Source organism: Numenius arquata, chromosome W (genome assembly GCF_964106895.1).
Source record: "Numenius arquata chromosome W, bNumArq3.hap1.1, whole genome shotgun sequence".
In the NCBI taxonomy this organism is placed as follows: Eukaryota; Metazoa; Chordata; class Aves; order Charadriiformes; family Scolopacidae; genus Numenius; species Numenius arquata.
In genome coordinates, this window is record NC_133615.1 from 11,077,508 (window position 1) to 11,091,849 (window position 14,342).

Genomic DNA, 14,342 nt, shown 5'->3' on the forward strand with positions numbered 1-14,342 from the left:
GAGTAGATATGCAGAAATTTCTGTTCTGGTCTCTTAGCCAGCTTTAACTAATCACATCCATGTACCTCCATCTAAATTTTGGCTAGATACTGAGAATGCAATAAAACTATGGAACCACTTTTGAGGAACAGAATACAGCAAGTTAAGTATTACCTACATCCTGGTGACAGTGCAAATGCTCAGTTTTCTCTGGTTATGAAGTCATGATTGTCACTCAGGTGGGTAGCTCTACATTTCTGATGCACTAGTATAAATAATTTTACTGTGGATCAGGAGCTGTCCCATGGAAAGAAAACTAGAGATGCCACAGAAAATCTTTGAAACACTCCTTGTGGTTTAGCTAGATTCAAACTCTGATTATTTTTATGGGTTCACAGTCTCCAGCTTGCAAGTCTTGTGCCTTACTATCATAATTTTCAAAATTCTACAATTTTGACTTCCACATAGGGTTTATTCTGAGAAAGGTGTATTTTTTTAATGATTTTGTTGAAAGATGCCTGGTTGAGGAGTCTCAGTGTTGAAGGGGACCTAAAACCTAGCTTGAAATAGAATTAACATCATCTGAAGAAGAAGGATGGATTCATCTGAGATTGGGCTAAAACTACTAGAAGGCCTGGAACTTGTTCTGTATGATATCTCATGCTATCTGTACTGCTATCAGTAAAGTGATTTCAATATACTGAAGACATACTCAAACCTCTAGCTAACTTGGGTGCTAAATGCAGGAGCACAGAACTTGGTGTAGGATGTAAAAATGGAAAGAAGCAAGATGGGTCTTTGGGTAGTCTAAGATGAACCTATTGATGCTGCTATGACTGCTGTGTTGATATCCCTCAAAATTATTTTTATAGTAAGATGGGCCTATTTGTAGAAGCTAGTTGATGATAGTTTGAGCCATCAATCAATCTCTGGTAATTTTAAAGCTATGGAGAGAGAACTCTGCTGGAATTTACGTTCACTGAGGATCACAAAAGAAAATATATGGAGGAGGGGATGAATGAGTTAAAGCAGAAAGCCTGTACATTTTGGATACGGAATAGAAAAAAGGAAGAAATAACTTCTAATGATGGAGAAATCAAGGCAGAGCAGAGTGAGAAGTGACACTGTGTCGTGGTTTCGGCCGAATTTACCAAAACCAGACCGACAGATGGCCCTTCCCCCCCCTTCTCCCCCCCCCCCCCAAAAGAGAAGAGAGAGGAGAGAAAGAGATAAGGAGATTCAGAAGTTTAGAATGAACTAGACTACTTTAATGAAGAATTAATATTAAAATAAAAATAAAGAAGAAAATAATGAAATAGATACAATATATACAAAACCGTATCAAGCTCCCAGGATGACAGTCACGTCACCGGCAGACACTGGGGAATCCCAGACTGGACTCAGTGACGGATGGGAACCGGATTCCAGCTCTGGAGTCGGGAACACATGGATCGGGATCAAAGGCAGATGAACAGACAGAGTCCTCTCTGGACATCAGCCATCGCAGGAAGAGGACTGACCCTTTGATCCCTCAGCCTTTATACTGAGCATGGGGCAGATGGGATGGAATACCCCAGTTGGTCAGGTTTGGGTCACCTGTCCTGTCCACTCCTCCCCACCGATGTGACCCCTCTACGTTTTTTCCGTTTCCGACCCTCTAAGGGGGCAAATAACGAAATTGGCTGACCTTGGTTGTTACAGCAATAAGTATAAGCAAGGGCCTCTCTGCACACCATCCCTTGGCATGGAGCACAAACATTGGGCTTATCATTCTGAGAACGAGCAGTTTTCTCCACAATATGCCGTTAATTTCAGAGAGTTAGAGGAGGCCTAGCTAGGATGTAAAGTTACAGAACAGAAAATTGGTTCTCTTGTACCTCAAACCGGGACACACTGTTAGTCTGAAGCCTGCAAGGGAACTGCAAGTGCCTGGCTGTTTCTTTAGTGCTAGAGTTTGCTTATAAAGCTGTCTCTAGAGTAATTGTAGAGTCGACATTGTCAACTAAAATAGTCTAATAAGGTTGTAGAATGTTCATTTGCCTTCGTGATATTGTGGTTGAGCCGATTCTTTCTTTGTAGTCATGTGTGATCTGCAGAAAGGTTCTGATTAGAAGAGCACAGGGAAGGGAAGTATTCTGTCTTTTCCAGAGTTTCAAATGATGTTAATGATATGTCAGCAGATAGCAAGGATTTGTCTGTATTTTTATGCTACCTAATTTTAATCCATGAAATACTACTTTTAAAGGAATGAAGACTGCTCAGTGATGTGTCGTATCTGAACCAGTCAGCAGTATTGGTGCTATTAGAGTATTTTTTTTTTATATGCTAGCAGAATATTGATGTTATCCTGTTAAGCTTCTGTAGGTGTCTGTCCTGGATACTTAACTAGATCGTGATCTAACAGTTTGTAGCATTTGCTATTCTGTACTTTTCATTCGTTTATTATCTTCGTATTATATTTGCTGTAGCTGGTAAGGACATATTGCTATATCATGGCTTACATTGGAAAAGGAAGCTTTTATTCTGGATGACTGTAGAGTAAATCTTGAAAAGTGCCAAAAATGTACATAAATACAGATAGTCTTAGAAAGCAGAAAATTATTAAAAAGTCTAAATGTATTCCTTAAAATCACAAGACTTTAAAGCTAGTCCTCGATTTTTGGAAGGATTACTTTTTAACAGTGATTTGAAATGGTGTATCATGGCCTAGGGTGTATATCAAGCTAACTGTCTCAGGTTCTTCATCTTGTCTTTAGAACTATTTTTCTTTCCAAACTCATCTATGAAGTACTCTATTTTCATGTAACTACTATCTTTTGCAATAGCTCTACTATATGCTCACATGACACTCAAGATAGTGTTGAAGAAAAACCTCTCGATATATTTTTCATTAACTTAGTTAAAATTTGGTTTAGATACTCTAGGGGTGGAATTTGTGTTAAGAGAATATTTTATGAAATCATAATCTCAAAATCAGCTTTGTACATATGTCCTAAATGCACTGATAATACTACTGATTATGGTAAACTTTGGTTGTCTGTGGCAGTTTCAAAGACATGGAAAACTAATAATAAAAAAAGCACATATATCACACTTTTCCTTCCTTGGTTTAAATAGCTTTTCGGTTTGAGGTTTTTGAGGAAGCAACCAAATAAGATGTGTGCTTTATTTTAAGGCAGATTGCTGCTGTGGTGTACCACTTTCTGTAAGGCTAAGAATATGTTGTAGTAAAGCTTTTAGAAAGACATCAAAAAGTATTGTTATAAAGAGTACTGTGCAAATCTAATGAATGACCAAATCATCCTAAAAGTGGTGAACTGTTGAAGAATTATGATAAAAAGTTTTTTTATAAAAGCAGACCAAAAGTCAGTATTTGTTTTATAACTATTTTTTCCATGCAGTTCTCTAGCATTAGTGACGTTGTCTGCACTTGCAAAATAACCACTTTTTTATCATAGCCAAGTCTATATATGCAAAAGAATGTGGTGAAATTACAAGCTACTGACTGGTTTTTTTCATTTTTATTTTCCATAATTTAGAAATGGAAGTTGGAATTGTCAGATAGTTTGAAGTTTTTTATCCTTTTAAGGGAAATCTGAAATTTGTTTGATTTAGCAGTAGTTCAGTTTATAGTTCTAGGTGTTAGAACTAGGTTAACTTAATTTTTTAAAATAGTTCTTTTTCTGACTGGCCTTTTAACACTTATTCAAATATAAGATATGATTGGGTGCATACATAAATCATGTTGCATAGCATGAAGAATTAAAAAAAAAATAAAAAAAGATCAACTTCTAATGAACCAGTTATGTTTATCTTTGAGCAAGGGTGTATGAAAGGGACAGTCCTTATTTGAATAGCTTATTGTCAAAGCATATGATAATAAAAAGCAAGTGTCAGAAAGTAAGATTTGGTTTCAAACAAGTGAAAAATAAAACCTTCCTTTCAGGGATAATATATTTGGAAATGTTTTGTAAAAATGAACTCCTAATAATTTGTAGTAGTTAGCTCTGTTTCCTCTTAGTCAGGACAGAACCAGTTCTTAGGCTTTATTTTGTTTTCTAACAACCTTTTTAAGTAGGTTTATCAGTACATCCTGTAGTATTATATATATGAAGTATGTGTTCAACCTTCTCAAAGTTATGAAGAGCTTTATGTCCAGTTGTACCTATTTGTTGGATGTCTAGTATGAATTTTCTTACTTTCATGTACTTTTTATGTTTATATTCCAGCCATCTTGGTAGATTTTTTCCTCAGCAATTTGCTTTGATTATATTCCTTTTTTTTGTTTCCTAAACTCTTTCATTAAAAAATATTCCTTCAAAAGCCTTGGTTATTTCTGTCTACATCTATCTGAAATATTACTCAGGCATATTGGAAAGGTAGCTTTCAGGTAATTTTTATAGTAGGTTTATATGTTTATAAGTAGCCTGTATTTCATACGGGTTTTGAACAGTTTGCATTTCTAAAGAGTTTTTATGCTTTCTTCATTTATCATACTTGAATAATCCACAGCATATATTTTATTTCTGTTGATTAGTTAAATTTATTAAAGTGTATTCAATGCTAGTATTTGTGTATGTTTCTAATCCTGTTACAGGTATATTGCTATCTCAGTGTTAATTTGATGCAAATAGTCCTTTCTGGCACAGTGGTCATTTCCAGTAACACATAGCTATTAATAACAATGCTTTATAGCGACTTCCTTTAATGGGCAATTTCACATAAACTGGTGAAAAGGGCAACGTTACCCTTGAAGGTATAAATACACATTATCATGTTAGAAGAGGTCATTCATTTTGCCTTTGTATCTCCTATTGTTAATTCTACTATTAGAACAACTTTTTGAATTGTAATACAAATACACTTCAGAAAGTTTAAAAAGGCCTAGAGCTCAGAGGAAGGTGGCAGAAAGGCCATATTGTAGTGGTGTGACACTGAAAAAGTTCAATTTATTCATCTGATTTTAGAGAAAATAAAAAAATTACTTCAGCATGAAAGAGATCTCTACTGGGACAGAGGGACTCAACTTTGCTGATAAAGCATAACAACATCCCTCAGATGGGGGGATGAATTTCTTCTAGATTGAAGAGGAATTAACTAAGTGCTGAAAACATTAGAAGAAAAATCAATTAAATACTAAGATGCAAAATCTGCCTCTGAAGTTCCCTAAGCCACAGAGCTGGGAGGTTGTATCAGTCTGCTGTCTTGTTATCCCTGTAAGCACTCACATATGACTACTTTTGGGGGGAAAGGCAGATGAACCAGATAACCTAGTAGAGATGTTCTCAAATTCTTATGTTGAGAACAACTCTTAATGTGAGATTAAATAGCTTTTAAGGAACAGCTTTTTATCCTATGTAGCTTCTAGAATAAATTACTTACCTTTTTATGCTAGGAGTGGGCGGAGGCATGATTGAATCATTGTGATGCTTTCTAGCCTTCAAATCTGTGAATGTGTGTCTATTTATTTTTTTTTATTTTCTTTAATAGAGGGAACACACTTTCTTACATAGAACTTTGTGTGAACTTCATAGTTGCACAACTACATGGATTAGGCCAGCAAGCTGACAGATTGCAGAGATCAGGAAGAATCCTCTCTCCTTTCCCTAAACGTACAGCTAGATAGGAGAGAAACATCTGTCTTCCCTTAAGGCATCTGGGATTGGCTGTAGCTGCAAATAAGTTATCTGACAAGATGGAACAGTGCTTACAGTATTTACAGAGAACCCATCTTTCTTATATATTTGACTTAAGTCTCCCACTCAAGTGATTGGGATCATACTACTCATCAGATTTGCAAAGGAAAGGGATTTATCCGCAAGTCAGATTTGTAGATAACTGAGGCTTCTTCAAGAGACAGTTTGTAGCTTACATCTATGCTAATAAATTAAATAAACATGTCTGTGACTGTTTTATTGCACTGAGAACCACTGGCACAGAACTTCTTGTGTCCATGTTAATAAGCTGACTTCTCCAGAACAGAGAAGCTTCATATGTTTTGCCTGTTGATAATTGTGTGTGGCCACCTTCTGAACTTTTCCTGGAAATTCTTTGAGATTAGTTGTTGTCATGGGCCAAATCTATGCAAGGGACTCTTTTTTTTAAACAATTTGATGGACTTTTAAAACAGTTTGATAATACAGATAATAGAATTTCAGTGTCCAGGAGTGGTCCCTTTCACTGTTTAATTTAGTGGTATAGATATACCTACATGTATATTTTAGCATGGGGCATGCTTATATCCTGTCAAAAAAGACTAGAGGTTTTTCCTCTGGCAGAGCCCTTGGAGGGGCACACTAACAGTTCCTGTTTGATTCATGGCACGACAGAAGGCTATTACCACTCCAATTCTTGACCATCCTGTTGACTTTGTAATAGTCTATCTCTACAGTTTTCCTTCTGGCTGATGTTTCAGTTGGAGCTGTCAGTGACAGCTGTACATCCATCATGTATTTCCCACTTGTCTGATGTGGCTCTTCAGCAGCCCTGCAAGTATGTCCAGAAGTCTAAAAAAACCTCTTCCCCATCTGCTGCATCAAATGACTTCTGATCCATTCAGGGTATGAATGGACATGTAATGAACAATCTTGCCTCTCTCCACATTTCACTTCCCCAGCCTGGTCACTCACTTTATCAGAAGGCATATGATCTTCTCTTCCAACTTGTGCAAAGGATTTACTTTGCTGTCTCAAAATGAACAAGCTGCCATCTCATCCTGAGGTTTTTTGCAACCTGCATATTTGTATTCTTACATTCAAATTTTGCGTGGTGGTGTTCTTACATATTCTGTCAGTGAATAAAAAAGAAAATATATTCATATCTTGCAAACCGCATTTTTGCAGAACTGTTGCGACTGTTAACTTTTTTTAATGGTTGGTTGAAATCATTGGTGACTTGAGAACTTAACTTTTTATTGTCTGTGGTTCCTGAAGTATTTACTAAGGTCCTGGTGACAACTATGATCCATCTTCACCTTTGATTTGTTTTTTTGGTGGTTTGTTGTGGATTTTTTTTTTTTAAATAACAATTAGACCTTTCTAATCTAATGGGTAATCTGGATGATTTGTCATTTCAGGAGTTTCTTGGCTCGAAGCTACTATCTGGCAAGTATTGACTCTGTAGTCTCCTGCATTTTGGAACCCCACATCTGTGGGTTAAATGGATTTCTTGGAAATCCAAAATAAAGTTAGAGGAAGTGGTGTCAAAATTAAAAAAAAAAAAAGTTAGGCTGATTTGGTTAAATCATATAGAGAAGCAAATGATGGAATTGAACAGTTCAGTACACAAAAATTACATGAACTTTCAAACAAATCACAAGCAGAAACCATCCATATGAAAGGGGGGAAAAAAAAAAAGAGCTTGAAGATGATGTAGGTAAAATCAGTCATTTGACATTGAAAACTTAAGGATTATCCCTATTAAACCAAGGAATAATAGAATGTATGAATGCTCCTTACAGGAAATTACTGCCTATAAAATTTGTATACTTAACAAAGCCATAGTTAGAATACCATTACTATTTGGGTATGTTCTTGCAAAAATAGTGTATTGGAAAATAAAATTATATTTTCCCTAGTTTTATTATCTAATTTAATTATCATCACATTTTCTTACAAATACTTGCCTATGCATAATGAAGAATACTCGCTACCCAGCACAAACAGAAGGATACCATGGTCTTTGTTTTGCAAAAGTGTAACAGAAAAAAGGGATTTAATTCATATCACTCTCTCCTATCACAGTTGTGAAACTGAACTAAATGTGAGGAGTAACTTCAGATTCATATCTATATGAGAGTAAGCAGATTCAGGCCATAAGGGCAAATTTTCAACTCCACTGAAATCAGTGACAGCATTTTACTTGAGTTTAGTGGAACTGGCTTTCTTCTTAAACATCCATTTTATCTAAGGATGTATGACTTTATTGTTTTTTTCCTGTTATTCTTGTATATTAAAAAAAAAAAAAAGACCAATGCTTCCTGTGTATTGCACAGACTTCCTTGTGTTGAGTTCTAAACTACATTTTAAAGGAAAATTTGGGTTTTCTCACTAAATAAGCCTGAGCCCTGCCTGCTTGCTTTGAGGAATACTTTTGCAGGAACTTCAATAGGGTTAGGTTCAGGCTCTGTCCTAAATGCAGAAACAAGAAGTTTGTTTCCTTAAATATGTAAAAGGCCTCAAAATGTTCAGTAAACAAAAATCTTTGTATCTGTGTTGTCTTATAGCTTTGTGACATACAAAACCTAATTATATTCCAACACACTTTTTATAAGAATGGAGAGGGGGAGGTAATCAAATCAGCAAACAGCAGATGGGAAATCAGTAAGAGCTTTATGTGTGTATAGAATGGCAGAGTTTGAGCCACCTCAATGAGATCAATGCATACGAACATTTGAGTTCAAAATTAGAGCTTAATCCTGCAAACAGCTCCACACACAGTACCTTTAAAAATCAGAGGAATTCCATATGGTCACAGCAGTCTATGTGCAGATAGTTTACTGGATTTTAAGCTTTGTTATTTTGTCTATGGATTTGGCTTGCACACAGACCTTAACTCTGTTAGCACTGAAAGGTATATATCTCCTGATCAGACCCCCATGTAATAACCCATTTGTTATTTTTAACAAAAATGTCTGGTGGCCTCGAATTAGTAAATATTTGGGTTAAAAATTAAAGCATAAAGGTGGTATTCTGAAACATACTGCAAGGAAATCAGTATAAATCCTCTAAAATCAAAGGCATTGTAAGAGTGTTCTCATATCACTAGCCATATCATAGGGTTGCATATTCAAAATATGAAGGTGTAATAAATGAATTGATGGCTACGCGACCACTGCTGCTATTATTAGCTATGCTGCAGAAAACATCTTAATTCCATTTTCATCTCCAGATACTTACATGTTAACTACAACAAAACCTCATTGAGCTTCTGTGTTTGAAGGATCGTATCTAAAATGAAGAAAATTCTCCTTTAAAGACATTATTTAGCTTTTGGCAAAAATATGTTTTTTGTTTTAGTTTGTTACAGTGTACTCTTAAGGCACATTTAATCACTAGAAGATAATGAGATGGAAACTATAATTGCAATTCATAAGATTTTTTAAAAAATATTTTTTGGTGTAATAATTGAGTTACAGTTTTTAATTAGAATCAAAGTTTAAATAGTAGGAGTTAAAATTAATATTGTTTAGTTGATAAGTATGAGACTGTAAGAGGATTCCAATATGTCAAAAAGTAAAAGTGTTTTGAATCAGTAGCAGTTTACAGACATGCTGCTATAACTTTGTAACAGCATGTTAGACTGCTTTATGGAGCCGGTGATTACAAAGATCGACATTATACATTTTATTTTTTTTTTTACTGGCAGGTGTCCCACTGGCCTGAGGCCAGCGGCTGTGAGTGTACTGCAGCTTGTGGTTTACACCAGAGTGTAGAAAATGCTGACACCAGCTGGCTACACATAATTAAGCTGATTGCAGTCTGATAATTTGAACTATGATACAGATATGTGATACATATATAAAATATCTTACAAATTTGATTCTCTGACATATTTTATGTACTTTTTTTCTCCTTTAACAGATATGATATCTGCACTTATAAAAACAAGCCTTGTGGAACACTGGGTAAGATTATAAAGAGAAATTTCAGCTTTTATTTGCTGTTTGTTTCCCTGCTTTATACTTGGCTATTAATTTATTGGCTGATTAGATCTTTTTAAGTTTATGCTTTGAAAATGTTTCAGTTTTATAAACATGAATAATAAAGGGTAACCCAGATGGTTTTATGCTTTGATAGATTGCTAGAAGTTTAAATTAAGTGAGCTGCTGATGGGCCTTTCTTCTTTGGCAGCTGTAATGCTGATAAAACATAGCAGATGACTCAAACTTACCAAGCAATAATTAATAGGAGAGGACTTACTGTTTATTTCTATTTAACCTGTCTCCATGATCAATTAAAAAAAAAAAAAAAAAAAGACCTTATGAAAGTTTAAATAAAAAAAACACCACAACACAACCACCCACCAAAACCAACAAAAACCACAACCCTCCCCCAAACACCCTACAGAAGAAACAGGCTTTGAGATTTACACTGTTGGTCTGTTGTACACAAGGAGCATAGCTTCAGACTGTTACTTTCACAGGTTTAGAGAAAAATAACACGGTGGTATAAATTACAGTAATACTGAACTCCTTAAACCAGTGCTTTGACAATGGAGAAACACAAGTAACCTTGAGTGTAAGATGGAGAACTATCATTCTCTCCATACCTAAATTTGTCACCACAAGTTATTTACTATACTATAGTTGTTACATTTAGTAGTGTTTTAATATATGAAAGAAACATTATTCAAAGAGTGTATATATATTTTTTTCAAATTTGGATCCTTTCATATAAGCCTCTTTCTCAGAATTAAAGATATGATTCTAATTCAGTTACTTCAGGTTATTAATACTTTTCACAAATCACGGAATTGTCAGAGCTGGAAGGGAGCTCTAGAGATCCTCTAGTCCAACTCCCCTGCTAAAGCAGGGTTGCCCAGAGCACATCACTCAGGACAGCATCCAGGCGGGTCTTGAAGATCTCCAGAGAAGGGGACTCCACACCCTCCCTGGGCAGCCTGTTCCAGGGCTCTGGCACCCTCACCGGAAAGAAGTTTTTCCTTATATTTGAATGGAACTTCCCATGTTCCAGCTTGTGCCCATTGCCCCTCGTCCTATCGCTGGGAACCACTGAAAAGAGTCTGGCTCCACCCTCCTTCAACCCACCCTTTAGGTACTTGTAAACATAGATAAGGTCTCCCCTCAGCCTTCTCTTCTCCAGGCTAAAGAGCCCCAGCTCTCTCAGCCTTTCCTCATCAGGGAGATGCTCCAATCCCTTAATCATCTTAGTTGCCCTACGCTGGACTCTCTCCAGCAGTTCCCTGTCTCTCTTGAACTGGGGAGCCCGGAACTGGATGCAGTATTCCAGTTGTGGCCTCACCAGTGCAGAGTAGAGGGGGAGAATGACCTCCCTCCACCTACTGGCCACACTCTTCCCTACGCAGCCCAGGATCCCATTGACCCTCTTGGCGACAAGGGCACATTGCTGGCTCATGGATAGTTTGCTATCCACCAGGGCCCCCAGACCCTTCTCCTCAGTAGTGCTTTCCAGCAGGTCCACCCCTAACCTATATTGGTGCCTGGGGTTCTTCCTCCCCAGGTGCAGGACCCTATGCTTGCCCTTGTTGAACCTCATTAGGTTCTTCTCTGCCCAGCTCTCCAGCCTGTCCAGGTCACTCTGGATGGCGGCACAGCCCTCTGGAGTGTCGGCCAGCCCTCCCAGTTTGGTATCATCAGCAAACTCGCTGAGGATACACTCTGTCCCCTCATCCAGGTCATTGATGAATATGTTGAACAGGACTGGGCCGAGTATTGACCCCTGGGGGACACCGCTGGTTACAGGCCTCCAACTCGACCCTGCTCCATTAATCACAACCCCCTGAGTTCTGTCACACAGCCAGCTCTCAATCCACCTCACTGCCCCCTCATCTAGCCCACACTTCCTTAATTTCCTAATGAGGATGTTATGGGAGACAGTGTCAAAAGCCTTGCTGATAGTCAAGGTAGATGACATCTGCTGCTCTCCCCTCATCCAGTTATAACATCATAGAAGGCTATCAGATTGGTCAAGCATGATTTACCCTTGGTAAATCCCTGTTGACCGCTTCCAATAACTTCCTCTTCTTTAGGATGTTTGGAGATGACATCCAGAACGAGTCGCTCCATTATTTTCCCAGGGACAGAGGTGAGACTAATTGGCCTGTAGTTCCCTGGGTCCTCCTTCTTGCCCTTTTTGTAGACTGGTGTGATATTTGCCTTCCTCCAGCCCTCAGGCACTTCTCTTGTTCTCTATGACCTTTCAAAGATGATGGAGAGGGCCCCAGCAATAACATCTGCCAGTTCTCTCAGTACTCGTGGGTGCGTCCCATCAGGGCCCATGGACTTATGGATGTCTAGTTTGGCCAAGTGGTCTCTAACCCAGTCCTCCCCAACAGAGGGAAAGTCTTCCTCTCTCCAGACCTTCCTCTTTGTCTCCAGGGTCTGGGATTCATGAGGGGCAGTTTTAGCAGTGAAGACCGAAGCAAAGAAGGCATTCAGCAACTCCGCCTTCTCTGTGTCTTCCACCACTAAGGCGCCCACCTCATAATCAGAGCTCATAACTTTATTTGCTTTGTCTTTCCTTGCATTACTGTATGCTTTGCTAGCCTTAACTCATGGTGATTTTTCTACAAGTCTTGCTCAAGTCAGCATGATGCTTGTGGCACGGGGAAGTAATTTGCATGGGGAAAGGTATCAGAATTTTGCCTGCTGTAAATCTAAACAAAATCCACAACATGTTTTAGTAAAAGGTAAGTGATGATGAATTCCTAAATGTAATTGATTTTCTTTTAACATCTGTGTGGAAGAGACAAAACTGAAGAGGCTGTCTATATTGATGTCTTATAATTGTCTTTGCAATAGTCTTAAGGAAGAAAGCTGTAAATGGTGTACATTCACCAATGAACTACTTGACATTTATATGTGATGTTTTTAACACGGATCATTAGTGAACTATTTCTTATCGTATCAGACTTGGTATAAAGGCAAATACTGCTTCACTTGAATACAGTATAACAGGGGATAGACTTTGGCAAATGCTTGATTTTTTTTTAAAAAAAATCACATATGGTATTAGTTCCAACTCACTGTTATGGGGCCCTTGGCAACAGAACCATGACGCTTTGTTTGCATTATAGGTATTGAATGGGAGAAGAGACAAGGCCCTGTGGCCCTCTTTTGCAAGGCATTTAATATGCTTAAGTCCCACTGACCTCCAGTAACTAAAGTTAAGCATATATTTAAGGTGTCTGAACAAAAGTCTCAGGTTTCAAAAGGTCAGAAGAAACCTAAATCATTGGTGTTCTAGGAAGAAACAGAAATAAAGGATTTACTGTCATAGATGTCTCCTATTCCAATTTCCTAAAATAGGGAATCTTGCATGGAAACTCTTAGAAAAAATAGACCTTGGATGTCTTTGCAGCACCTCTGTGGCTCCAGTAAAGAACTTTTTAAAATCTGAGCGATAGACTGGCTTCTGGACTTGATCTCTGCCACTTTCTGCAAGCATGGTATGGGATTATAAATCATTAATCTGGCCCTGTAAGCCACTGAAGCAAGTGCTCAGTTATAAAATCTGACGATAGAGATGACTTCATCACTCAAGTGTGGTAAACTTTGCAGGGGAACATGACAGTTCTTATGTAAGTATTGCCATGTTGTCTTCAGAATGTCCTACTCAATTAGAATAGCATAGTTTAGGCAGGTGAACTGTAATTATTTTTTTTTCTACAGGTTGCACACTGCAAACAATTTACAGATTTTTCTTAATTGATGTCATTTTTCTTCTGATGTTTCATTCTGTTCTCAGTGGGCAGCCTGCACTGGTGATTTGATTTAGATCAGTAGTACTGTTTTGATGCAAATTCTACAGACACATTGTTGCCTTTTGCCCATATCAGTTTGGTTGTCAGAGTAGTTCTGGTATGTGCAAACTAGATTTGTTTTGGATAAAATTAAGTCATAACACATACTCCCCAAATGCTCCATATGTGCTTATGGGAGACATTAAAGTCTAAATCACTACATGGGATGTATTCTCATGATATCCTGTAATATTTTTTCCTTTTGAAAGCGTTGAACCATATATGTAGTGAATATGTTTGGCCTAAGGGATTAAACTAGTCCAAAGTAGAATGTCCAACCCACATACAAAGATATGTGAGGAGCCTCAATATCAGTGCTTCAATCTGCTGACCAGCTCCTGTGGCTCCAAATTACTTGATAATGTGGACACATCCAGGAAGCACTTGTCATCTTATTACTTGCATCTGTTAGTCCAAACAGAATAATTTGAAGTAGCACTTTTTCCAGTAATTGTTTTGTTATAGTGTAGTTAACTGAGCAGGTAATTTCCTTAAAGAAAGGATTACTGCTTTTTTTTTTAGATAAGAAACCGTAGGGAGGAATACATTAAATAAATCTGATGTTTAGAGCTTTCTCTAGTGGCAGCAAAATATGTCTGCACTATGTTGTGGGATACTCTGTTGCCGAAGAATGTATAAGATAAGGAAGAGCTTTCTCTCTCTAAAGAAAATTTTTAAAAGCACTTTGTCGTGGTTTCGGCCGAATTTACCGAAACCAGACCGACAGATGGCCCTTCTCCCCCCCCCCAAAAGAGAGAGAGAAGAAAGAAAGAGATAAGGAGATTCAGAAGTTTAGAATGAACTAGACTACTTTAATGAAGAATTAATATTAAAATAAAAATAAAGAAGAAAATAATGAA

At 37.5% G+C, this 14,342-nt stretch overlaps 1 protein-coding gene across 1 annotated transcript in view; it reads left to right on the forward strand.

The window, feature by feature from the left end:
* Positions 1-14,342, forward strand: part of LOC141476605 (A disintegrin and metalloproteinase with thrombospondin motifs 6-like) — a 148,994-nt gene that overhangs the window by 41,109 nt on the left and 93,543 nt on the right. Inside the window, exon 7 of the mRNA XM_074165363.1 lies at positions 9,561-9,604. Coding sequence (XP_074021464.1) covers positions 9,561-9,604 — 44 coding nt within the window. The remainder of the gene's footprint in view (positions 1-9,560; positions 9,605-14,342) is intronic.